The sequence below is a fragment of the Triturus cristatus genome, chromosome 2_2 (genome assembly GCF_964204655.1).
Source record: "Triturus cristatus chromosome 2_2, aTriCri1.1, whole genome shotgun sequence".
In the NCBI taxonomy this organism is placed as follows: Eukaryota; Metazoa; Chordata; class Amphibia; order Caudata; family Salamandridae; genus Triturus; species Triturus cristatus.
This window is the reverse complement of record NC_140582.1, coordinates 1005844097-1005870946: the sequence shown is the minus strand read 5'-3', so window position 1 is coordinate 1005870946 and position 26850 is coordinate 1005844097. Positions and strand designations below refer to the sequence as shown.

The window sequence follows — 26850 nt, the reverse complement described above, 5'->3', positions numbered from 1 at the left end:
GGATTCAAGGGGACTTAATCTCCCAACTTAAAACGGCCACAGGGCGTGTTTACACAGTGGGGAAGTGAGGGGACGGGGCCTGAGGTGACGTGTGCAAACACTCCCTGTGGCGCGTTTAAAGAGGTAGTTTTAATCCCCTCCCCTATTATATACTAGGGGCTTACAGAGGAGGTCATGCTGATCACAGGGGGACCCCAACCCTTAGTGTTCTCTAGTGTATGTAGGTGTTTTCACTGTATTCTGAGTGTTTTTTAACATAGCATTGGCTCTAGGACTGGTTAGTCAGACTCAGTTACCACCAGTATCCGTCTGAAAAAGTTGAGGGTACAGGATGATTTTGCAACAAGGCTTCTTTCTGCTCTTCTGTTTGTTCTTTCTGCATGTTATCCTTCTTCCTGCACTTTTCTTCGTCTTTGAGGACTTCTGTTGCTTCTTTCTGCATTTCTTTTTTTTCTTTCTGTGCGTTTTTTCTTCTTTCGTCACATGTCCTATCTCTGTAGGCACAGTTAGAAATTAGCATTTAAAAAACCTTTGAAATTCACTGAAAAAACCATAGGTTTCAAGCACGTTATAGTTGGGAATTAGCATTTAAAAAACCCTAGAAATTCACCGAAAAAAACCATAGGTTTCAGGGGCGTATTAGTTAGCTGGACTTTTCACTCGTACAAAACCATTGAAATTCCACCGTTATAGTTAGTTCAGCTAACTATAACTCGAGCGCCCGCAATGCACTGCTGATGACGTCACATATTACATCACTCATGACATGGTCAGTGACATCACTCATGACATCACTGATGACATCTCAAACTATAACGCCCCTGAAACCTATGGTTTTTTCAGTGAATTTCTAAGGTTTTTTAAATGCTAATTCCTAACTATAATGTGCCTGAAACCTATGGTTGTTTCAGTGAATATATATATATATATATATATATATATATATATATATACACACACACACACACACACACACACACACACACACCTAGTTTGAGAGATTCTATAAAACTCCAATTTGAACTTGAATGACGCAACAACTAACAATATAGGGTACTGTTAATTACTACAAAAAGTATAGGTTATATGTTTACCTCTTCATAACCCTATTTTGAGCTTTTTCCCTTTTCTCCTTTTCCACGTCCTGTCAACGCCCTTTCTGTCATTCAGTTTTTTCTGTCTCTTACTATGGTTCTTTATAGTTCAAGAGAAAACTGCTAATGCATGCCAAGGTTATGTCTTTTTATCTATAGTATTGAACGCTACCTTGTAATCTTGGCTCAATAAATAGTGTGCTTCCGTTTTAGAATCCTGTTTAATACAAATAAATATAAAAGTTTTAAATTTAAAAAAGCGCCAAACATTATTGTAATTGCATTCTAATTCAATCTGAGAATTGCACTGTGTAAAAACTGAAAAACAACTATAATTACGAAATAGAGAAATTCACTGTGGCCATACACAATTTGAGATTAACTGTAGGTTGAGCGTTGGTAGCATATTCATTGCTCACATTAATATGAAAAATCACAAACAAATATAATCACGGATTAAACTGTACTATTTCACAAAACAAAGCATGCAGCATAATTATAAATACTGCCAATTAAAGAAAAAACTTACTTTTGATTGGATACCTGTCAACACTGAGCTACTAAAGAATTCTCTCTATAGCAATTTTCCACTTTCCCTACGCACACAGTTCTACACACCAACTTTACATTTCCTTGTTTATTTCTGTGCCACTTCAAAGCAATCAACATGCATGCCGCATGTAGTTCCTCGCGTGCTGCAGGTTAGACTCCTGATGCACTTTCCTTTATGTTTCTGTGCTACCTAAGTTCCATCAGTGGCCCCGAATAAGGAACTGAGTGTATCAACCTCCCATCTGGTCATGGCTGATCAGCTCATGAGTGCTTTCTTCACACGCATCAGAGCAACACTACTAACTCTTTTCTCCAGGTCCTTAATGGCACAGTACTCTTTTGTTTCATTCAGGTACTTAGTGTCATCAGACTTTCCAGTAGATCCTTCCATCTCTCAGGATCTCAAAAAATCCCTCTTCCACATCATCCTGGTCTCGTGCCCTGGTGGGACTTTCCTAACAAATGGAGCAAAATGGCTTGCAGAGAAGGACTGTGCTAAGTGGTGCACACATTGCAACCCTTACCTTTTGCAAATGGCTTCCCATACCAACTCGGGAGCCAGTAATCTTTCAATGTTTTGCAATCGGTGGAGAACATTGATAGGTGTCTACAACACACCCCTTCCAAATGCTTAATCGGTATGGGGTCACAATCCGACATTCAGTCAGTAAAGGTTTAATGAATATTAAAATTAGATTGTTATATTAAAAATATATTGAGGTTGCACACACCAAATCGGAGTGTTTGTGACCATAAATAGGAAAGATGGATCCAATGTGTAATGTAAGTAGGAGCATCAGACATAAGAGGAGGGTCTTACATGGTTGTTGCTGTGCCTTCTTGGAGGCAGCATTCTGAAGGGTGGGGACTATGATAATGACAGGGGTCTGCAGACAGTTTATGAAGGCATCATGATCTCCCTTAGTGTAGGCCCTTGTAAGGGGTGAATCCTATGAACGGGTAGTTGCAGATTCCACTCTTGATGCTAGTTGGGAAGGGGAGTCAGGAGCACCTAATGTGAGAAAGTGAATTATTAAGTGGGGGCGATGGTGGTCCACCACAAATAATAAGGTCACTATCTTGTTAGATCTAGATTAAAAGTTTCAACAATTTAAATCTGAGCTCACCCATAGTAGCTATGCCACAGAGCAGTAAAGCTTAACTTATGAAAATGTGTAGATCATTTAGAAGTAACAAAGTTAAAAGTCAAGAATAATACACAATAAAATCACACTCCAATTTATAAAAATAGATAACAATTTTGTGGACAAAATTACATCAAAACAACAAAAATCCAGCGAGGGGAACTGAAGATATGAATTTTAAACATTTTGAAAGAAAACAGCGCCAAAAAAGCACTAAGCCCAATGCGGTTGAACTTGTCAGGTTACCTAGGCGAGGTTTCAGGCTAACCGTGATCGAGCGTGGGTCAGATACACCAACCAGGTTCAACACAGTCATAGGTTTTACCTTGGGACGTTTTTCTGGAAGTTAAAACCCTTAGGCGGCTCAACGCAGCAGGCTGTATCCAAGGAGGGCTCCAAGACATTGCAAAGGCATTGGACAAGGCTCAAAGCAGGAAAATTCAAATTTATTTCCCAAAGAAGACCTCTCACTGGTCGGATAATTTGGACAGCATGCCTGCAGGTGTGGCCACGGTAATGAGCAGTCCCCTCCTCCTTGGTCATTTCAAACCAGTTCTGGGGGCAGCTTTCTCTCCATTGGGTTTGGTGCCTGCCTGCCTGCCTGGTAGGACAAAAGAGATACCCTGCTCAGGTGTGAGCTGCATTTGTGTGTGACAGGGGAGACTTCTTTGAAGTGAATTAAGATTCAGGGCACTGCCACCTACCAGAGGAACCAGGCCATTGTCCCTGCTCTGAGGCCCATTCATCAGTTGGGTGACAGTTGGAGGCTAATACAAATTAGCATCTAAGAGTTTCGGGCAGGGAAAAGGTATAGCTTTATAAAAGCTCCTTTTCCTTAATATGTATAAAAAGTTCGTTCTTCGCATTGAATTCATTTTCAAGCTGGTCTCTAGCCTGAGTTAGCAGAATTAATATTTAATGTTGCTTCACAGTGTTTCTCCATATGTCAGCCAGCCTTCCTGCACACAAATAGCTTTTGGGTGCTAGTCACTGTAAGGCAGTGATACTCAAAGTGTGGCCAGGGGGCCACTTCCGGCCCTCTTGACCTTTGCATGCGGTCCCCCAGTGAACAGCAGCATGAGCTGCTGTTCAATTGCTGAGCACTAATATTTAGGAAAAAATGTTAAATAAACGGGCAAGCATTTATTAACCTGCAAATAAATGTTTGCCCATTTATTTATCATGTTTTTAGACCTCCTTTCACAATTCCTAACCCACCCAGACCTCTAATGCCACACTGTTGGCATCAGTGCGACCCTCGGTCACACTTCAAACTGTACTTTGTGGCCCCTGGGCCACTCTTTGTGAGTACCCATGCTGTAAGGGCATGTTAACTTTAAATTTCTATATGTCCTGCTTTCAATCACCATGCACCCAGCCTTTAGGGCAACAAAGCCTACATAGGGGTGACCTATTAATATTTAAAACGGAGGTTTTCTCCTGTGGAAAAGGGTTTATTTTGGCAAGTCAGGTTGCAGTGGTAGGCCTGGAGTTATGTTTCACTTGTTTACACTAATGAATAGCACAGTAGTACCATAGCCCAAAAGTGACATTTCACTTTCCCTACCATTGGCATATTGTAGTGATCCCTATTCTGTAGCCCTATAGGATAGTTAAATATACCAAATAGGGTTGGAGCCAATATCAACATATTTTAGCGGTTAGAGCGTATACGCACTGAGGCCTGGTTAGCAGTGTCCTAGGGCACAAAATAAATAAAACCAGTAGCATCAGTCCACAAACAATGAGCGTGACCACGCAAAAAGAGGTACTGTCCCGCATCTAATATGTCTCCCATCTAATATTACCCTTCAGGTGCTGGGGATAATGTTAAAGGGTGAGGCTAAGTGTCTCTGACCAAGAGTACTTTAGGAAGTAGTTTTATGAGAGGTGCCTGCCTTGATAACTCAGAGTCAGGGTGCTGGACTTTGCTTTTTCTGCAGGGTCATCCCTAAACATTTTGCCTTCACCCACCAGTTTTCTGAACCTGTGTTGTTTCACTTTTAGGACTGTGTGCACTTTATGACTGCTAACCAGTGCTAAAGTGCTTGTGATTGCTCTCTTGAACATGATAAAACTATCATACACCTAATTGGCACATTTCATACACTTGTATGTCCCTAGTAAAGTGGTACTAAATTTACCCAGGACCTGTAAATTGAATGATACTGTTGGGCCTGCAGCGCTCATGGTGCCACCCACTTAAGTAACCTTTCAAACATGTCTCAAGCGTGCCTTTGCAGCCTGAGTATGCAGTTTTACACTGTCATTTCAACCTGGCAAGATAAACCTCTTGCCAGGCCCTAACCTTCCTTTTTAGGTTTCGCCTGCATAGCTCTTGCGCTGTGCTTGAGAAATCTATTGTTTCAAAATATAAACTTAAAGGGGACTTACCTCTCACCTGCTCTCTTTGCTGGCTTCTCATTGGTTCCTGTGCGTGTCACTTAACTTTCCTCCATTTCTATTGGCTGTGGCATATTTTTCCTGCATTTACCAATGATTGTTCCTTGTCTCATCGGTTTCCCACAGCCGAAATACTGCAACATCCACTTAGGTGGGCTTTATTTCATAAAGTTTGGCTTTTACTACTGCAGCACATTTATATAACGATTTATAACCCGGAGAGATTAAGTTATTTGCATAGGATCAAAGCATGTTGTGCAGCCACCTAGACTCAAAAGGGGATCCCCAGCTCCCGAGTCAGTGGCTCTGGTGGCTGCACCACATCCTCGCCACTCCCTGTTATCTGTCAGGGAGCTCTTTCCTTCTTTTGGACGATGATTGATGAAAACAGCTCTATTTTCATTACAAAGGCGAAACTGATGCATTACCAATGCTTGCCTTAGAAGGGGACATATTCCAACCCCTCCCTGCTGCTGCCCACAGTTAACATGGCAGTGCCATTTTTACAAGATGACCGATCATGCCACTCAGCAGTAAGTCTGCTTCGAAAGCAGCAGGACATGAATACATAATTTCTGATCCCCTTTATAGCCACAGAGCCGGGGTTGATAATACTCGTACTTTGAGTGTGGGATTCGTAAAATTGGCCAAACCAGTGTAACGCCTGCCCTCTCACTCCAGTTACTAGGAACACCTCGAGTCGACAAATGGAACATCACCACGAGGCCAGCAAAGACGTTTAAGAAATTGCAGCTTGTTTTTTGAGTTGTGGGAGAGGAGATGTTTAAAATGGATATGAATCCCATTGCCCTGACATAAATTTCAGTGGCTGCAACCAAGCATGTGTGTGGGATGGCAAGCATTACTAGCAGGGTTATGTGCTTGGAGCCAGCATCTCCTGAGAAAAGAAGTCTAGGAACTCGTGGGCTGAATGCATCAAAGTTGTTTGTGCTTGAGAAACTGACAACCTGCTTGCCATGTGTTTTTCAGAATTTAACTTTATAAGAAAAATCACCTCCAACATAGGTATGTTACTTTTTTCAGTTTTCACATCGATATAGCAGTCCTTGGTTTAGCCTTTTGTGTATGGAAAATGTGAACCTGGAGTCCGATGGTTGCAGTGCTAAGTACTTAACTACACTTGACAGGTATCACTACTGCTTGGCGGGTGGCCACTTTGTTTTTAGCTCACATGGGTGCAGAGTTAGGCATGCAGTATATATCATCCTACAGGTCCCCAACTATGAAATTGATTTCATGTTGGCATTCGTGGTGCACCAACTACTGACAGTTTCTGGTGTGACATCATACAGGAACTAGAGCAAAATTATTAGCACGTAGTAGTGCTGCAGCAACTTTCAGAATCGACATCACTGACTGAAGTATTCGGCAGGTATGAATTCTGAGCTATTTGCACTTTGTAAAGCGAGAGATTCTACGTTGAGATATGCGTTAGAAAGCCTCAGGAATAGTGTGGCATTTTCCTTTCACCTGTACCCCACAATTGCAGGTACCCGACAATACAATACCCCACAATACAGATGAAAGGCACAGAACATAGTGCCCTAAACATATAGTCATTCAACATGCAGTTAAACGAATTCGCAGCACTTCAAGTTCTCTGACATGACACGATTTGCACTTGAACACAGAGTTATTGCTTCAAGGCTAATAAAAGGTCTCTTTAGTACTAATTCTACAACTGAACTCCATCACCCCTGCACCCTTGCGTCCAACTCCATCATCCCAACAGCACCCTTACATCCGCTTGAGAAATCTATTGTTTTTAATATAAACTTAAAATAGACTTATGTCTCGACTCCTCTCTTTCCTGGCTTCTCATTGGTTACTGTGTGTGCCACTTACTTTTCCTCCATTTCTATTGGCTGTAGCATATTTTCCTGCATTTACTAATGCTTGTTCCTCATCTGCTACTCTTATCAGTTTCCCACCGTCGAAATACTGTTAACATCTGCTTTGATGCAACTATATTTTCCTAAAGTTTTGCCTTTTACTATTGCAACATATTTCTATAACAATGTATCACCTGGAGAGTTTAGAACCAGAATCCCCAGCTATCAAGTCAGCAGCTCTGGCCGCTGCGCCTCATACTCTCCACTCCTTTGTTATCTGTCAGGGAGCTCTTTCCTTCTCCCAGATGATGATGGATGAAAACAGCTCTTTATTCATTCCATAGGCAAAACGGATGCATTACCAATGCTTGTTAATACATATTAATGCTCCTTAAGGTAGTCCCTAAACAGGCCAGAGGGCAGAGTGTAATGTAGTTAGGAGGCTTGACATATACTTTTAAGTTTGACATGCCCTGGTAGTAAAAAACGGCTGAATTAGTTGTTCACGACTGCAAGGCCTACCTCTTCCGCAGAATAACATTGGCTTAACTTTTAATAAGTGATAACTTTCAATGGGGAGCAGGTAGGGATATCGAGTTTGGAGTCAACAAAATTGTAATTTAAAATCTGCTTTAATGGTAATCCTAAAAATTGCACTTTTAGAAAGTTAACATTTTCATGTCCTAACCATTTGGTGTCTGCAGCTTGCATCCTGGGTCACATGACTAGGTGTAGCTGGCAGTTGGTTTTTGTGTATTGCTCCCCCACAGTGAGACAAAGGGAAGATAAGTGTTGGCAGGATGGGCCATCTCTGACTTGATGAGCAGGAGGAGCTGTCACTTATCACACTTGCAGATCACAAAGGCTCTGCCTGAGCATACTCAAAGGGTTTGTTGCTATCTTTTGTGATCTTAGACAAGCTGGGGCTAGAGCAGGGAGGCACAAAATTCCAAACACCTCCAGAACCTTCTCCTACTTCAAAGTAGGCAACAGGTATACATATTGGACTCTATGACCCAACTCTTCAGTACACCGCTGGACCTGTGGAAGACTCAGAAGGACTGTTGTGCTACTCTGCAAGAATGACTGTTACTCTGCTCCACTGCTGCCTGAGAAAAAGGACTATACCTGCATTTTGAACCCAGGATCACCAGAGTGACTCCAGGGGCTAGTTGTCTGATCTCCTAATCAGAGCCTCAGGTACAGAAAAGTCTAAAACCCAGCACCCGACTCTGTCTGGTGTGAGTCCTCCCCCTCCCCAGGGGTGCCATCCCAGTCCTTGACCATTGGAAGTACGCATGAAGGAGTGCTGCAATCCAAGCTGTGGTCCTGTGAGCTGAACAGATGCAGCACAACATATCTCCTAGCAGTCGCATTGGAGCAACCATTGTGCGACATATTCCCAACGCCAGACCTCACATTGCAGCCCGCTGTCTCTGCGGAACCGCCGCTGTGCGGAGCATTCTCGACACAAGCCTTTGCATTGTAAGCCCTGTGTTGATGGCCTCCTCGATGACGACACAGGACTCCACACCGCAGCCTCACAGCTTCTCCGGTTCCCTGCTGGTGAGCAGCAGACCTTCGACACAGGACTTCGCATTGCAAGTCCCTCGGTAACAGCGCTCTCAACAATGATACAGGACTACACATCGCAACTCCTCGGAACTGCAGCTGCATGACACATCCTCAACACAATATCTCGCAATGCTACGCAAACCAAGATTTATGCTACCTTGTTCAGCGGGCCTAACCAGGTACCTGTATCTGGCCCTGCATCTGGCCCACACTCCATCATGGTCGGTCTGAACTTGTGCCTTTGTCTCGGTCAGGTGTGACCAGATAACCAAGGTTTGCTTGTTGTGCTTTTTTAGCACTGTTTTCACTTAATTCTTTAGAATTGCATAACTCCTTTTCTACTGATTGGATTTATTATATTTTACTCTATTTTTCTAATTTGGCGTGGGGTTTTTCTTGTGTTGGGTTGTCTCTATATTACAGTTTGAAGCGCTGTATAAATACTGTACATATTGCCTCCAAGTTAAGCCTGACTGCTTATGTGCTAATCTACCAGAGGGTTAAGGGAGAGGGGGAGGATGTGGCCTTATGGTCAGAGCTGCCGACTTTGGAAGTGAGGAACCAGGTTCGAGTCTTGGCGTCTGCTCAACATCCTGTGATTCTGGGCCAATCACTTAATCTTCCTGTGCCTACCAAAAAAAATAAAAATGAATGCGTCCTTGTGTAGAGAAACTGGTGCTTATGTAAAGCACTCCAATACCTTCAGGTCGGGTTTTCGCTGTATAAAACTGAAATAAACAGCACAGACTAATTTGGGGTTTGCTTGTATTTCACCCTGATCTGACAGAAATGGTGGTTGTTGCTTGAGTAGGATTTTGCCCCCCTCAACCAGTAACCCAATTTCCATCAAATGAGATGTAGAAGATGGAGGGAAGGTTCAGTTTGTTTGGAGACATTGGAGATGATGATGTAAACAAACTGAGAGAATCAGCAGGTATTTGAGGAAATAGATACCAAGATCGAGGGAATACAAGACTCAATACATAGGAGCTTGAGATAAAGATGGAGAGGTTTAGATGTCAGATTCTGGGCCTCGAACAAGGTTTCACAAAACTGGACAAACATGCAGTGCAAAACAACCCTGTCTCAAGGGTAATGGCAGGTACAGTTGTTCAGCAGCTACATAGAGTCACTGGAAAACAGAACCAAGGATCCAAGGTTCCTAGACATTGTTAAAGGAAGAAAGCACTGAAAGAATATGAGTGTATTGCAGGGTGATGAAGCAAGATCTATTGATTGGAGAAGTGACATTCATAGGGCATGTCAAGATCCAACTCACATGCCAGCTTCTAGCATCAGTATAAACAAATTACAGTTTGCTTTCAGACATTGGCTGCCCAAGAGAAAGTTTCCTAAAACCCACTGTATTTCCTCTAGTCTAATCAAATCATTCTCTGAATCTGACTTGATGTCTCAAGAGAAATGGATAATCCTCAGCTGGAGGCTTGGTAGCTAATAGATTCATTCACAGTGAAAGAGTAATATGACTTAGAAATTTAAAACTCCGTCTAAATTCAAGGAGTTCCTATCTACAATAGATAGAAACTCTGGGATAGTTAGTTCCTCACTTTTCAGATGGTGAAATTGTTAGATAAGCATTTGATTAGCTATTACTGAGTTGTCATTTGATTTGGTTAGTGTAAGTTGGTTCTAGTTTATGGTGGTGGCGAGGATGGGGTGTGGTTAGTTGGAGCCTGAAACAGCCCATGATGGGACTAGGATGATGTATAGCTCTTCACACAAAGACAGCACTACAATGTAGATACATTTCTGGACTGATAGATATTTTATGGATTGGCTAACAGAGATTGGTTGTGTTAGAAACATTACCTTGGAAGATGGACTACAAGTCTTTCTCAGGTTATTTTACTTGTCATCAATACTGTTAAAAACATGTAAAGTAAATAGCTTCAGAAACCCAAAAAGAAAGTTAGCATCTTAGACTATATTTAGTATCATTAGATATTATTTGTTTAGAAGAGAACTATCTTAATTCTGAAGAAGTCCTTAGATTAATAAAGCCCCCCCCTGAGTGGGGAGGTTGATTTGTTCAATGAATGAGCACTACCACTCAGATGTCACTATCCTGATTTGGAAAATCTTGGAGGATGCAATTAATGGATCAATTGTTGATAAAAATTGATAGATCAACAATCTCAACAGTGAACTGACTTTGTATGAGGACAAAACTAAGATAGTGTATAGTCCAAATTCGTCGATACCTGATGCAGTAATTAGTGGTATTATGTGGGTACTTTATTCTAGCTGGTGACTTTAATTGTCCCCTATACCAACGGGTCATTAAATCTACAGTCCAGTCTCTAATGGATTTATAAGGTTTGGGAGTTTGATATGAAGGATAATGCAGGACCTCCAGGTCAGTGACACTTGTTGAGTTATGCACTGGGATTCTGCGGTTATACTTTTTAATTATGTGAAGTATATATTCAAAGGAGGGTTTTGAAAAACGTAATTTCTGATTGAGGAAGTTTGAGACACTGTTTCTCAGTCTTCGCCAGACCACACCCAAGCACTGTCCGCTATAGATGGGCACCACACTATACAATCCCTCCACCCGCCCCAACGAGATTTTTGGTAGGGAGAAAGGTGGTACAGAATAATATTTTTCATGAACAATTATTTGGAAATATTATCAGTGTTGCTGAGGTAAATGTTGTAGGTCCTTAAAATTGTTTATGGTCTGGGATGTGATAAATTTTTTCAGGCTTTAGATTAGTGACTAAAAGGAAGCTTAGACCTAGAGCTCAGTTTTGAAGAGAAGATGATTTTACAAACTGTTATTGTCAGATTGAGTATACCACTTTTGAGGCTATTGGGAGGAACAACAGAAATTAGTTGAACTATATGACAGAATATGAATATGTATGCAACAGTTTGAGTCAGGGGTAAATGTGGTTGCTAGCTGGCTCAGGTGAAAATGTGGCAAGTCACCCTGAAGAATAAGGACGGATTTTACTCTCCCTCTGGACAGACAGGTTAGAGAAGGCAGCGAAATTCAAGAACTTAAGAGATTCTTTCTAAATACATTTTGTTAAGCTATAGTTTATCTTTTGCATTTACAGTTAGAAAAAGGAGCAGGCACGCGATGATAACCACAAATTGTTTCAGCAGTGCTTAAAAAAAAGGTATCCTCATAGCACCTTTTCTCAATATCAAATCATTTGTACATTCATATAGAACCATGCTCTTCTTCCCCGGAGGTTCACAATTGGGACAAAGAGGAGGGGTTTGGAAGGTACAAAGCAACATATCAAAATAGATTACATCAAATAAAAAAGTAGATCCAAATCAATCATTACCAACGAGTATTGAGATTTTACAGATGTTCTTAACAATATTGTTATTATTTTCTACATATATTGTGATAACAAAAATGTATGTTGCTTCCTTTGAAATATGAGCAATATCTGCTCAAAGATGAGCACATTGTTTATATATATATATATATATATATAAAACTCATTCACATGAGGCTATATGGAAAGTTTCTGATAGTCATGCATGGAATGCGGGAGTTCTGTCAGATCACCAGTGGTGAAGTACACAGATTTTTGCCGCTATCAGCAAAGTTGCCAACCAACCATTCCAGTGCGTAGTTGTCTCTTCAATGTCATCAGGGTACTGTAAAATAGCTAGTTTGGCTGAGAGTGAGCATAGCAGTTCATTCAAAAGATTTAAAGTTTCTCCATCCTCTGACTAATAATTTCCCAGTTCAGTGCAGGACCAAAACATGTGTAATAGATTGCATCTTTATGGGGCTGAACATCTCCAGCAGGTATCACTTAGAAGATCTGCTTTCTTAAATTAGCTGGAGACTGATACCAATTATGAAGCACACTAAATGATTAAAGTTAAGTCTTGCTTCTCTCGTATCTCTATCATGAGAGGATAATGATATTGACCAATCGATTTCCTCATAGCTTAAGGATATGAGTGAGTTGCAGGGGGTGTGTAATTCAGACTCTACAGGTATTAAGTAAAGGTCAGTGAACAGGGTGTAATAAATGGCAGTAATACCCGTTTACAAATTCCCGAATTCATAACTTAAGTCTGCATAGGTGAAGGGATACTAGAAACTCAATGACACAACCCAAACAGTCTCCGATACAATGTATTAGTTGCCTGGAACACCAATATCGTGACTCATTAATACCAAACTCTGAGGTTTGAGGAGGCAAGTTTTTTAGAGCGACTCATTCATAGTTCCGATAGATTTCAATGATCAATATGGCCAATTAAATTATTTTTATTAATATATGTAAACTCTTAGTTTCTTATGAGCTGAATTACAGGATGCTTGCATTGTAGCAGCTATACGGCTGGTATCTAAACAGTTATGGTTCTCTATAGAACAAAAACTTCTGACTGTGTTTATTTCCCATTTTAGATCTTTCTGTTGCAGCCAAAGTGAGTGTTGGTATAGGGCAGATATTTAATTTGGGCTAGTTGGTGTGCCAAGTAATGTAGTTTCATATTTGGAAATCTGAGGCTACTATGCTGAGTATCACTGTATAGTTTAGCTGGTTTAAGTCTAGGTTTCAGCCTGGTTACATAAACTCCATAACTTTTTGTGTCTTTGAATGTTTAAAATAGTCACAAATAAAGCCTTATCATCATCAACTCCTTAACTGAGTTTTTATCTCCAAGCATTATTCTGGAAATTAGTAGAGCTCACATTCCTAGTATGTAGTTAAACCAGGGAGCCACCAGTATTTTTATCTCCTTGACTCTGACCCACACGGAGAGGAGACAGTCTTAAACATCTAATGCAACCATTAGCTGGTTTGGCTATTATTGGTTGCAAGTTACATGATACAATTTGTGCTAGACACTTGTTTACTAGTATGCCTAACTATTTAAAATTACCCGATAGCTCCTTTACCTTGTATCCAAATACTGATAAATGATTCATACAGATAAAGGCAACACTTAACTCTCCACTCTTACACCACTTAATCATGGACTCTAAAAGAATAAGAAAGTCCCATAAGCTCCTTCAGCAGGGAGTAAGCAAGATATCATCTGCGTAGAGTAGAAGCTTGGAAGAGCCAGCTGAGGATTCTGTACCCATTAAAGAGTGACTTTGTCTGATGGCTGCCTAGAGTTGTTCTACTGCTGTTAAAATAAGAGAGGTGAATGTGGACAACCATGCAAGGTGCCTGTTTGTAGGGTTCGAGTTGGGTCACAGTACTTTCAAAATGAATTTATGACCCTGACCTGCCCTTTCTATGTTCCTAAAAAGATAGCTTAATTCCGATAAGTCAACCATATAACAAAGTTGCTAGAATTTCCTGTTGCCAATCCCTAACCTGTACGTTGGAGAGCAGGCAGAGATGATTCCAGGGCAAATGCCCTCTTGCCAATCCAAGCTGTGTTTTTGGATGAGACTGGTGAGTACGGTTCACCAAGGATTTAGCCAGCATCTTAATGTCTGTATTTAGGGTTAGGGACTGAGGTAGCTGTAGCACAGAGTGTGGCCTTTACCTGGCTTAGGGATGAAGCAAGTTATTGCTTTAATAAATTTAGGGTGGTGGAATCCAGTCTCTACAGCCACTTTGTAAACCTCATAAAGCAGTTTTGTGTTAAAACGCAGCTGGGTGCCAATAATCTTCTAGATTTAATAAGGAACATCTTGGCTCTAGCTTCTGTTATTTCTTCAGCAGAGGTATCCCCTTCCTGAAGTCTTCTTACTTCGTCTGATATTTTGGATATGGAGACATTAAACATAAATGTTTCTTCATATGCTGTGTTAGTCACATTTATTGATTAACAGAATGGGTATTAATAGGACAGATATTTGTCGGGTGCAATATTGTTGGGTCATGTTTCTTCCTCTAGTATGTGTTGTTCTAGTTTAGCTTGTGTCTTGCTCCTGCTGAATCATTCATCTGTGCTCCCAGATTGCCTTTACCCATGGCCCATAAAACTTGAGCGGAGGACACAGAGTATTTATTTTTTGTCTACAAATGTGGTAACGTGTTTATTTGTCTTAGGCGAGCTTATATTTGAAAGTATTAATTCTCCATATTTTTGATGGCGGTGCTACATGCCTCAGGCCCAAACCCAATAATATTGGTGAGTGATCCGAAATTTCACCCTCTACGATGTAACAGTATCCCATGACAGACATTTAGGCTTGAAATTACAATAAAAATAACCTATTTTAGAGCATGAGCCATAAACCCATGACAACAAGTACACGTTTTGTTGCTATTATTGGCAAGTCGACCATTATCTTCCCTAATGTCATGCCAGATCACCTTGCCTTTGATTGTTCTCTCCAGATTCGGATCTCATGTTGGGTTCCAGTCACTCCCCATTATTATTAGAAAGGAACTGAATTTTGTCAGTAGCCATCAGAGAGCCAAGGAAAAACAGACTGCCAATAAGTTACGGGCATATATCCAGCCTAGTAAAAGCTGGGTATTCATGCTGCCTATTTATGTAAAAGAATATCTGTCCTCTTTGCCAGTCGATATTTTTAAGTACCTTATAGGATTTTCTAAAATAAATCGTGACCATCACACAGAACAGCAGTGACGTTTGCTCTCCTCTCTCCTCCTAACATGCAAGACACTTGACTGCAACTCACCACCTACCCCACCTAGTCCTGCCTGCATTTTTGAGATTCAAATGGAGAAAGGTGTGATTCCTTGACAACAGCATTACCAGGAGATTTGGAGATCAGGTATGATAGAACTTTTTTCCATTTAATATAGAGAAAGACATATTTAATGTAATGGGCATGCCAGTATAGTCATAGTATAGTGGCAGTGTGCATTCATTTCACAATGAAAATGTGGGCAAATGGGTTATATAGTGGCTCTAATCAGATTTATCTAGCTAGGACGTTTCAATGTCCCATGGTTGTGTTGAAAAATGTGGACAGGGTAACTGAAAAGTATTAATCACTAGACAAAGGGAAGAGATCTGTAAGGCAATGAGTACCCTGAGACGGGGTATGTGTACAGGCATGGGGTAAGCCAGATAAGGTCTGCAGTACTTTGGTTCGGCGAGCAACCTGAGCCCCACTTTCATTGTACTGGGTGAGGGGGGAAAGATTGATGAAGAATTGCGTATGGGCTTTACCAAAATCATAATATTAGGCCTCATAATCTAAAATAATATGGGCTTTTCAAATCTGAATATGAGATTTTCTCTTGATTCACTACAATTATGTTTGCCCCATGTATAGCTAAGGTATTCTGTATAGATTTGCTCTAGAAAAAAACTTGGATTTGATTTTTCCATGATTGGGAGGAAATTTCACACCGTTTACCTTCTGTAGATTTCCCTGGGACATTACACTTACTACTTGGAAAAATAAATGTGTTCACCAGTGCAGGGATCTTTAGAATACATCATAAAATGAAGCAAATGAAAAATACACAATTATTAAACTAATTGCCATGTTTGATATTGTGAACAGCTAATAAATCTGGCTTTGAATTGCTTTTGAAATGCTTATTCTTTTGGTATTGCGAGAATATGGTACAAAAAGAACACGAAAAACCACCCCACTTAAACATGGTTCCAGCTGCCTGCAATAACAATTTAACATTAACAAAAATTATAACAGTCACATACATTTTAATAGAATAGTTTCCATGTCCCTCCCAGCAAGCAAGTGTAGTTAGATGAGGTAAAAGAAACCCTTTTTAGTTTTAATAGAGATCGCAGACAAATATGATTCCTATTGATTCTAAGAAAGGGTAATATTCGCTCGGAATTATTGTAACCGGAAAACATAGTTTTTACACACAAGGATGACTAAAAATAGAACAAAAACAAACAACGAAAAGGGAAAAGCATTAGAAAAGTAATATATTGACTAGCTATCACTTGCATGGAAGTGCAAGTCCTTTTAGGTGGTTGTGCATATACGATCAGGAGAAATACCTCCACGCACTGCGCAAGGCAATCAATGGATGAAGTGGGCTGACCCACTGATCCAAGTTGTAGGCTGCATCCAGAGTGGGTGGAACGTAAATGTGAATGACTGCTGGAAATACCAGTAGATGAAGGGAGTTGACCCAAGGCCCCCCTATGTAGGTCTATATTTATGTTTTCTTATGTTTTTTTTCATTACTTTGGGATAGTAAAGCAGCTACCACTGTCACTAGGACACACCTTTTGAACACAACAGTGATATTTATACTTCACAAGTTTGATAGTTCCTTACAATTGATCCTATATCAAAACGTGTTTACAATGTTAAGTTGTAAATCAGGTCAATAATATAGCACATATTCCACAAATGGGGGTTTGGATTAACAATAGTGGACATGATCACTATTGTTTTTTGTGGATTTCTCTATGATTAATCAACATAACCTCCCTTTTAGTTAGACACGAGGGTTCAGTGGCATCAATTATTGTGTATATCAGCAGGATCAAGGTCATGTGGCATCACTTGCTAGGAATTAGGGTCAAATTTCCTATGACGTCACTTCCTGTGATGTCAATGAGGTCAAAGGGTGTGCAATGCCACGTCCGCTACCCCTAGCATTTTGGTAAATCTACATCCATGATGAAAGATTAGAAGAACATTTTCTTTTGTGCTTTATCTCGAATAATGGTTACATTACATATTACTAAAGAGAGGGAACTTGCTGAAATAGATAAGGCACCATGTACATACTGTATGCATCATGTAATCTGAATGCTCCTTCTCTTTTCTTGCAATATCCTCCAGTGTCTGGTATGCTGAATCATGAGCAGCAGAAATCTCTAAACCGGCCATTCTCGAGTTAAACTGCTCTTCCAGCGCTTTAGAGTCCTGTAAAATAAGACAAATTTGAAAACATATTGAATGAAAAATTTAATTATTATGTCTAGTTTTATCTAGCACTGTGATTTGCCAAACCATATATGATGTAAAAGGATATGGATCTAAAATGGCGTTTTACTTTTATGTCTCAATTTGTAATCCCAATACACAGTTCATAAAATAGTATGTATATGGATGTGTGTGTGTATATAAGTACCCAGTTCTCCAAATTTATGAAAAAACGCCAGGACATCTTGAAATTGCAGTATGATAGTACTGACTGCACCAGCAACGCGTTTCAGCTTTCGCCTTGGTCACGCTGAGGTTAATGCAGAAACAGTATCTTCAAAGATACTGTTTCTGCGTTAACCTCAGCGTGACCAAGGCGAAAGCTGAAACACGTTGCTGGTGCAGTCAGTACTATCATACTGCAATTTCAAGGTGTCCTGGCGTTTTTTCATAAATTTGGAGAACTGGGTACTTATATTACAGGATGCCGATACCCTGTGCGAGGACCGCCCTACAAAGACAGCCTCTACGCAATTATCAGGATTGGTGTTTATATATATATATATATATATATATATATATATATATATATATATATAATCCACAAGCGCCTCGGTAATCCCACCTCCTCCAGACCGAAGGGCGCGTCGACGTTCCGGACCTCCGAGACTCGGTCCCAATATGCACCAAATCCTACGAAAGGAGAGTCGACGCCGTGTCGTTCAGCTAGTTCTCTTTATTGTCAGCTGGTGATGTTAGACGCGTTTCGCCTGTCCTGCAGGCTTGCTCACTAACATTGCAATAAAGTTTTACCTTCTATTTAACTGAAAAATATATGCCGTGTCACGTGAAAACTACAAAGTAATAGAGGGTGAAAACAGACTAGTTTGGTTTACAATGAAGGCATTTTTTCCTATTGCATAAATTATGTCATTACATTCAAAGTTAATCATCACAAAGTGTGTCGTTACTTTTACAAATAAATATTTTTGCAAGTGCACTTAATACAAATATTTACAAAATCCGTACATCTGTTAATGAGCTTATTTCACGTATAACTTCAAACTGAGTAGTTTCGCATTCTCTAAGCTACAAGTGAGCAGACCATGCTATATATATAGTAAGACTGAAATCAGAATTACTACAAATCTGTCAATTAACTTTAACTTTATATTCAGCCCCAGTGGGCTGTGATCGCCTAAGACGTCAATATGCTTAATGATATCGTGAAACAGTCAGATGTTCAATTGTGCCCCACACTCAATCTTAAAGTAACAAAACACACAGATAATCAAATAAATAAATATGGTGACAGCCCCAGTGGGCTATTAACCAATTCATTCTCAAATAATGAGAAAGGAAGCAATAGGTATGATGGCTAGCAACAATGCCTATTAATTAATCATTATTACCCTCTTACTCCTAATGTGAACATAGTGAAATAAAATCAAACAGTTAAAATTAGGAACTTGAGGAAAATTATAGATATGTATGGAGATCCTCTTCCATATTTAACCCCATCGGGATTTTAGTGTTCAATTTAATGATATAGCTGGATTCCAGCTTGCGTAAGGTTTTTTGACGATCTCCTCCCCTGCTATTTACTGGAACAGCATCGATTACAAAATATGACAACCCTTTGGCATCACTCTTGTGACACTTCGCAAAATGACGAGCAACTGGATAGGTTTTGTCTGCATTCTTAATAGCTCGTAAGTGTTGCAACACTCGCTTGTGGACTTGAAGAATTGTACTGCCCACGTACTTGAGCCCGCAGGGGCACTGAAGCGCATAGACCGCAAATTCAGTTTTGCAGGAAAATTGACCCTTGATTTGCTGTTCTTTCTTGGTAAAACCCGGGATATAACTGGAGGTATTTTTACCAAAAGTACACGCCTTGCACTTAGTGCATTTCAGGAACCCATCTTTTTTCGCTAGCCATGATTTGCCTGAGTTAGCCTGAGTTTTATTAGTTAGCATATTCCTGACTAGAGCTTGCTTGAGAGATCTGGCTCTTCTGAAGGTAATGAGGGGCCTCCTTGGCAGTAGTTTCTTTAAAATTGGATCATTATAAATGATGTGCCAATGTTTCTGCAGGATTTTTCTTAGCTCTTTTTGCTGGTTGTTGAATGTCATAATCATCCTGCATTGTGAATTATCCTTGTTTTTGTTCTTATTTTTATTTTTACTCTTACTAGGGTTAAAGAGTATTTCTTCCCTAGATTTTAAAGTGGCCTTCCTCACTGCTTCTTGAATGCACTCCTGAGAGTATCCTCTACTGGAGAATCGTCTCTTGAGGCATTCCAATTCTGCATCCAAGGCTAGCTTGGTGCTGCAATTTCTCATGGCTCTAAGGCATTCCCCATAGGGGATGCTCCTGACTAGGTTAGCTGGATGGAAACTTGACGCATGGAGTAACGTGTTTCCATCTGTGGGTTTACGGAACAGTTTGGTGTGCAACTGTCCTTGATGTGTGTATACTGTTAGATCTAAGAAATTGACTTCTGATCTACTAATGGTGCTAGTGAACTTCAAATTCAATTGATTAACTTGTAGCTTGTTGACAAAATCCTGAGCACTGTTCTCGTCTCCTTTCCAAATAATAAAGAGGTCGTTGATAAATCGACTCCACAAAATTATGTTTTCTTGTTCTTCTTGATGAAAAAGGGATTGGATTACCTGCTCCTCCCACCAGCCCATATGCAAATTAGCATAGCTGGGGGCGAAGCAGGTACCCATCGCTGTCCCGCACAGTTGGTGGTACAGAACATCATTGAAAAGGAAGAAATTGTTTTCTAGACACCTAGTGATCATGTCTAACAGCATCTGAGTATGCTGCCAAAACTTAACTGGTCTGCCCCCCAGAAAGAACTTGACAGCATTCAGTCCATCCGAATGGCGTATACTGGTGTACAGAGTTGTAACGTCTATGGTCATCAGAAGATAATCTGATTCCCATGGTACATCATATATCCTTCGCAAAAAATCTCCTGTGTCCTGGATAAAGGAAGGAAGCTTACTGACTAGAGGACATAAAAACGAGTCGACAAACTTTGATGTGTGCTCAAATGCACTATTGATGGCCGAAATGATTGGCCGACCCGGGGGATTTTTAATGTCCTTATGTACTTTAGGGATTAGGTAAAATACTGGGGTAGTTGGATTGGCAATTACTAAATAAGAATATTCATCTTTGCTAATCAGACCCCTTCTTCGCCATTCTAGTAATTGCACATTGTACAAATCAAAGCTATTTGTCATCACTTCTTGTTGTACTTTAGCATAATTATCTTTGTTCCCTAGTTGTTTATGGGCTTCATTGAGGTATTGCTGTTTTCCCCACAGAACTATGTTGCCCCCTTTGTCAGCATTTCGGCGTCGACTCTCCTTTCGTAGGATTTGGTGCATATATATATATATATATATATATATATATATATATATATATATTACCTACTGGCAGTCACCAGTAGGTAGTTATAGTTAGGACCTATTTTCCATAGGAAATCTGCAACATTCTATTCCCAATAAGTCTGGCGCCGGTGATGAATCTTCGTGAAATTTTCCAAACTTTTGGCCAGCTCCGGTCCGCTCCTATCCTGAAAGTTTTGTGGTGATTCGTCAAGCGGTGGCTGAGAAAAAAGGGGCGTCCCAAAACGCGTTTTCTCCATGCAATTTCCCATAGGACCGGTTGACGCAGCTACAGCCCGAACTGCTGAACGGAATTACATCAAATTTGTCAAAGAGGTAGTCCTCAGTTAAGACTCATGCCTTTTGCATAAATGGTGTAAATCCGTTCAATAGTTCTTGTGAAAATGAGAGTAAGAAAGATAGATATATCTATGCGTCGGAGGATCCGCGCACCCTCAGCGCACCCTAAGCGCACTCTCCCCGAACTGAGCGCGCACCCTCCTGATCACGCGCTGAATGCTAATTGGCTGTCAAGTGTCGGTCTACATTCGAAGCCAGGAACTGTTGGTAGCCATTTTGTGCCTCGGTAGAAGCGAGGCTGATTAAGTTAGGTAAATAAGCGTGTGAAAGATGTAAAGGGGGCAGGGTAGAAAAACTCTGACCCTCTAGTGTTGCTTAGGGGTTCCCAGAAGGACCCCCTGGGGCCCCCTTGTTTTTTTAAACGGCGAAATGAACGTAGGGTGCGCGGTTCCTAACGCGTTGGGTGCGCGGATCCCAAAATAATGGAAATTTTTAAAAAAAAATAAAGTTTTGAAAATATAGTTTAAAAAATATTTAAAAAAATATAAAACTATATTTTAAAACCTTAGCAATTTATTTTAAAGAACCCAATGAAAACAAATATTTTTTAATTTTTAAAAGAATTAATTGAAAAAATAAGTGCCCTAACCAGTCTGGGGCAAACTGTTAGAGGGACCTTACATCTACCTGTGCCTGCTTGTGGGCGTTTTGTCTCCCTCCCGCCGCCGCAGACTACTATACCGCGGCTGCTGTGCGGAGGGGGACTTCACCCCCCAGGCTCCTGAGCGCTGGAAGCCGGCGTAGCATCACACGCGCCCATCACACGCGCCTGGAGGCGTTTTAAATTCCATCACGGCCCCGGTGGAGCGGGTGCCGTAACCAGTCTGGGGCAAACTGTTAGAGGGACCTTACATCTACTTGTGCCTGCTTGTGGCCATTTTGTCTCCCTCCCACTGCTGCAGACTACTATACCCCGGCCGCTGTGCGGAGGGGGACTTCATCCCCCAGGCTCCTGAGCGCCAGAAGCCGGCGTAGCATCACACGCGCCTGGAGGCGCTTTAATTTCCATCACGGCCCCGGTGGGGCGGGTGCCGTAACCAGTCTGGGGCAAACTGTTAGAGGGACCTTACATCTACCTGTGCCTGCTTGTGGCTGTTTTCTCCCTCCCGCCGCCGCAGACTACTATACCGCGGCCGCTGTGCGGAGGGGGACTTCATCTCCCAGGCTCCTGAGCGCCGGAAGCCGGCGTAGCATCACACGCGCCTGGAGGCGCTTTAAATTCCATCATAGCCCCCGCGTCGCGGAACAGCGCGCGGGCAGCGCCGGGCTAAGCCCGGGCAAAGGGCGGGCCGTCTGCGGCCGTCCTAGGCAGAACGAGGCTGGGCTGGGTGAACCCCCCTAGGCAGACCATCTAAGGTTAGTGACAAGATTTGATTACCGCTGGGAGCATATTCCAACTTATGGTAGAAAGGACGCCATCTGTTGCACAGTATATCCGGCCAAACACTTAATATGGGGAAAAGAACACCAGCTGTGCCCAGGCTAAATGGTAAGCAGAAAATGTCTGTAACAACTCCCACTACCCCATTGCCTAGCTTGACAGCCATAGACAAGATGCTACAGAAGACCATTGGTGTTGTCGCTACGGCCATCCAGAATACCAAAAGGCGTCTCTCGCTTCCACCGAGCCTGCCCCTATTCATGCATCAAGAAAACTCACTGGATTCCGGGCTTGCTACATCTTATGCGGTCCTACCAGGCGCAGACTCTAATGAGAACTGTATAATCGTAGACACGGTACCGCCTGGACATTTTTCTACGGACAGCAGGCTCTCGTCAACCCCTACTATGCTAAGGTCAAGCATGAATAGGAGCCTTTATTCTTCTTTACCCTTAGTTAATGACCAGGCACACTTAGAGGGCACAGGACTATGCCCTGATTTTGATGTGTTAACTACAGACAGGGACAAAAGCGTCAGTATATCGATGCAAACCAGGGGGCAGAAAGCTAAGAGGCAAAAAGCTAAGCGAAAACAGAAACACAGAGCCAGCGCCGAATAAATATAGAGATAAGGGTGGGCGCAACCAACTACGGAGGACCCCTGCCCCTGTTGAGCAAAATGAGGGTAAGGGGGAAGGTCAATCTAGTGAGATGGATTCCCAAATTATAGAAGCCAGTGCAGCGCTGGGGAACGAGGGCTTCTGGGGGAGGATGGAGACCCTGATAACCACCCTTTTAGGGCCAATTAACCAACAAGTCCTCAACATAGATAAGAGGCTGAGAGCATTAGATGATCATGTGATAAAATTGGGCACAGGGCATAATTTAACAATTATACCAAATCCGGGGATAATCACTGCAGACAAACCCAAAAACATCGTGGTTAGCACGAACACAAATGCCCATATTAATGCCACTTTGCCAACACCAAAACCGAGCACAAGTAAAAACTCATCAAATGCAGAACTTACAGCCAAACGGGCACCCAATCCTAAAACAACTAAGGCAGGTAGTCCAGAAGGTATGGATCAAACCACTTTTAAAAGCAAAAGGGCACCACCTAGACAAGCCAATAATGATGCCCGAAATGCCCCAAATCCCCCATCAGCTAAGTCGGATCAAACTGCAGCAACCAATATGAGACAGATCCCGGCTCACATCAGTTTACCCCCAGAGTGTGGGGCCTATGTGTTGGTCCTAGTTAATGTGTCTAAATTGAGGAAGGATCAAGAGGAAAACCCCACAACTCTTAAAAATAGAACCCTCCATTGGTTATCTGGAAACTGTAATTTTCCAATGGAAGGAGCAGGGGAGATTATTCACACCCAAAGAGTGGGGTGGGTGGGCCCGTTGAGAAAAAAGTTTGAGGGGGACTGCATAATTATAAATTTTAGGTCCCCGCAATGGGCGCAAACCACACTTGCAAAAGCTCCACTGCCCTCACCTTGGGAATTTAACACTACTCTGCTCCCTTTGGGATACTTCTACAGGCACTTAATAGATTCTAATTTTAATCCCGGGACTAACCCCTCAGCATATCTATTGGACCTAAATTACAATATCAGGAATAACTGCCGATTGTGCCACCAGGATCAAAATTCCAATTTTAGGAATGGCCCCCCATTAGTTCACCAGACCGCACCCCCAGTATACCCAATGTAACATCCATTCTTTCCCATTTTGCCCCAGCACATCCCAAGGGAGAGGCTTCATGCAGGGATCAATCAAAATTGCAACATGCCCCAGAATGAGTTGAGGTACATGTACAACATTCCAACTTATAACTGGTTTGAACACGCTTTTTCAAACCTAGAAGATCAGGATTGACTGGGGAACAGAGAAAGTAATATTGAATGTGAAGAGGTACCTAATGCTACTGGGGAACATTCACACCTAACACAAACTAACATAACCCAGACAATGGTAGCGCACGACGTCACTGTCCTACCCTCAGTCATACATGAGGATATAACCACCATACCAACTCAACCCAAGCAGAGTGTTAGGGACAAGCCCCCTGGTTCCTTTAGCCATTCTGACTAGTCAATCCTTAGCTGGAACGTTGCTGGTTTAGAACCAAGATTGTCAGACCCTCAATGGGTCCAGCTATTGGATGGCAAAGACATTATTATGTTTCAAGAGACATGGGCTGTAGGGAATCTATATATAGAGGGCTACCATTGCTTTAGTGTGACTGCATCTAAGCCTGTTTTCGGTCGTGCAGTGGGAGGACTATTTATTGGTATTAGGACATTGGCGGGTGGCACCATCAAAGACTTATCAGGAGGGAACCCGAATATTCAGGTCCTTGAGTTCAAGCGAAAGACTAGGATTTATTTAATTAATTTTTATAATAATGATGATTTTTACTCTGTACCCAATAAGAACTACACAGCACTCTCTAAGACTTTACAAAATTTGGAAGCAAATATAGAATTAGAGGAGGAGATAGGGATTTTAATCGGGGGGGATTTCAACACGAAAATTACAAAGAAGTGCTGTCCTGAGGATAATAACTACTTAGATCAAGCTGAACGAAGGGGTATTGAATTAGCCAACATGCTAAGTGAGCACATTCTTAGCAATGCTATGGAAACAGGTCAAACCTCTAGCATGGACTGTGTCCCCACGTTCAGAGGGAGGGACTGTCGTTCAACTATTGATTTTATTTTTATGTCCCCTTATTTAGTAGACCGTGTAATAGAATCCAAAGTGATAGAGACATCATTTGGAGATCATAATCCCCTCACAATTACCCTGCATTTGGGCTCCAGTCTGGTATATGTCAATTTAAACAGAGCAAGAGATATCACACCTTCTGGTGATGGCCTGCGATTAAAATGGAGGGGAATTGACAGCGGGGCCATACTAGAAAGCGTGAAAAATGAACATCCCGAATTAATTAATTCCTGTTTATCTCTAGATGGGAATAGTCACAGAATAATTACGGACTTTGGCAAACTGTGTTAAGCAATAAAAATGTCTTTGTCAGTCCCACTGCCAAAGAAAGGGAAAGAGCCAAGGTGGTTTGATTCCGCCTGTTCAACAGCAAACAGGGAACTGCGTAGGGCACTAACCACCAAGCCAAGGAGCACAGCAGAGGTACAGACAGCTAGGAAATATTACAAACTAAAAATAGCTGAAAGGAAGGCTGCATTACTGACGGAACAGTGGGAATCGCTGGTTGGAAGTGCTAACTTGAAGAGCAGCGGCCCCTTCTGGTCAGCCGTCAGGAAAATGCGAGACATGGGCAAACATCTATCCCCAATTAGCTGTAATATAACCAGCAGCACCTGGGAGGCCCATTTCTCCAAAATATATGCTGCCCCTCCCGAGGAAGTAACTATCTCGGCCCCTGGACAGCTGCGCGGCTTACAGATTGACCTCTATGAGGTAGAGGTAGCCATCAGAGAGAGCCTTGGTAACAAGGCCCCAGGTCTTGATGGACTCCCCATAGACGTTATTAAGCACTGTCCAGATCTATGGGCACCAATTCTTCGTAATGTTTTTAATAGCCTGCCAACAGCACCCATGCCCAAAACTTGGGCTACCATTATTATAGTCCCAATGTTTAAAAAGGGCGACAGGTCAGATCCAGTTAACTACCGTCCGATCTCGCTCTTGGATAATACCTTAAAAATTCTCGGGCGAGTTATCTATAACAGGGTGGTAGAGTGGACTGAAGACACAGATCTATTGGACCCGTGCCAGATGGGATTCAGGAGCAAGGTGGGCACAGTGGAGCAATGTTTGAACCTAAAATTGATAATTGATAAGTATAACGTTGCTCGATCGTCCCCTATTTACCTTGCATTCATTGATCTTTCATCCGCTTTTGATTTAGTTAATAGATTCAAATTGTGGGCCATGCTTCTTAATTATGGACTGGATGAGGCCCTTGTAAACTTCCTGGCTTATCTTCACACTGACCTTAAGGCACGAGTCAGGATTGGGATGGGTGGAGAAGTATCCGGAGCCATAAAAATAGGCAGGGTGGGTCAGACAGGGGTGCGTTTTAGCACCCCTGCTGTTTATTATTTACATCAACGGTCTAGCTAAAGCACTGAAACAAGTGACTAGAGACGTCCCGATTATCCAGGGACACCCATCGCCAGTTTTATTATATGCAGACGATGCGGTCCTTATGGGCCGCACTCCAAATGCCCTCCGTTTGCTTGTTGAAACCTTTGTTCAACACATGGAGGCCCTAGATCTG

The 26850-nt window shown here is 41.8% G+C and overlaps 1 protein-coding gene across 2 annotated transcripts in view; it reads right to left on the bottom strand.

Annotated features, from left to right (window-relative positions):
• Window positions 1–26850, bottom strand: part of EVC (EvC ciliary complex subunit 1) — a 719388-nt gene that overhangs the window by 516728 nt on the left and 175810 nt on the right. For both annotated transcript variants that reach the window (XM_085642437.1, XM_085642438.1), the window contains exon 7: window positions 17285–17422. In XM_085642437.1, coding sequence (XP_085498563.1) covers window positions 17285–17422 — 138 coding nt within the window. The remainder of the gene's footprint in view (window positions 1–17284; window positions 17423–26850) is intronic.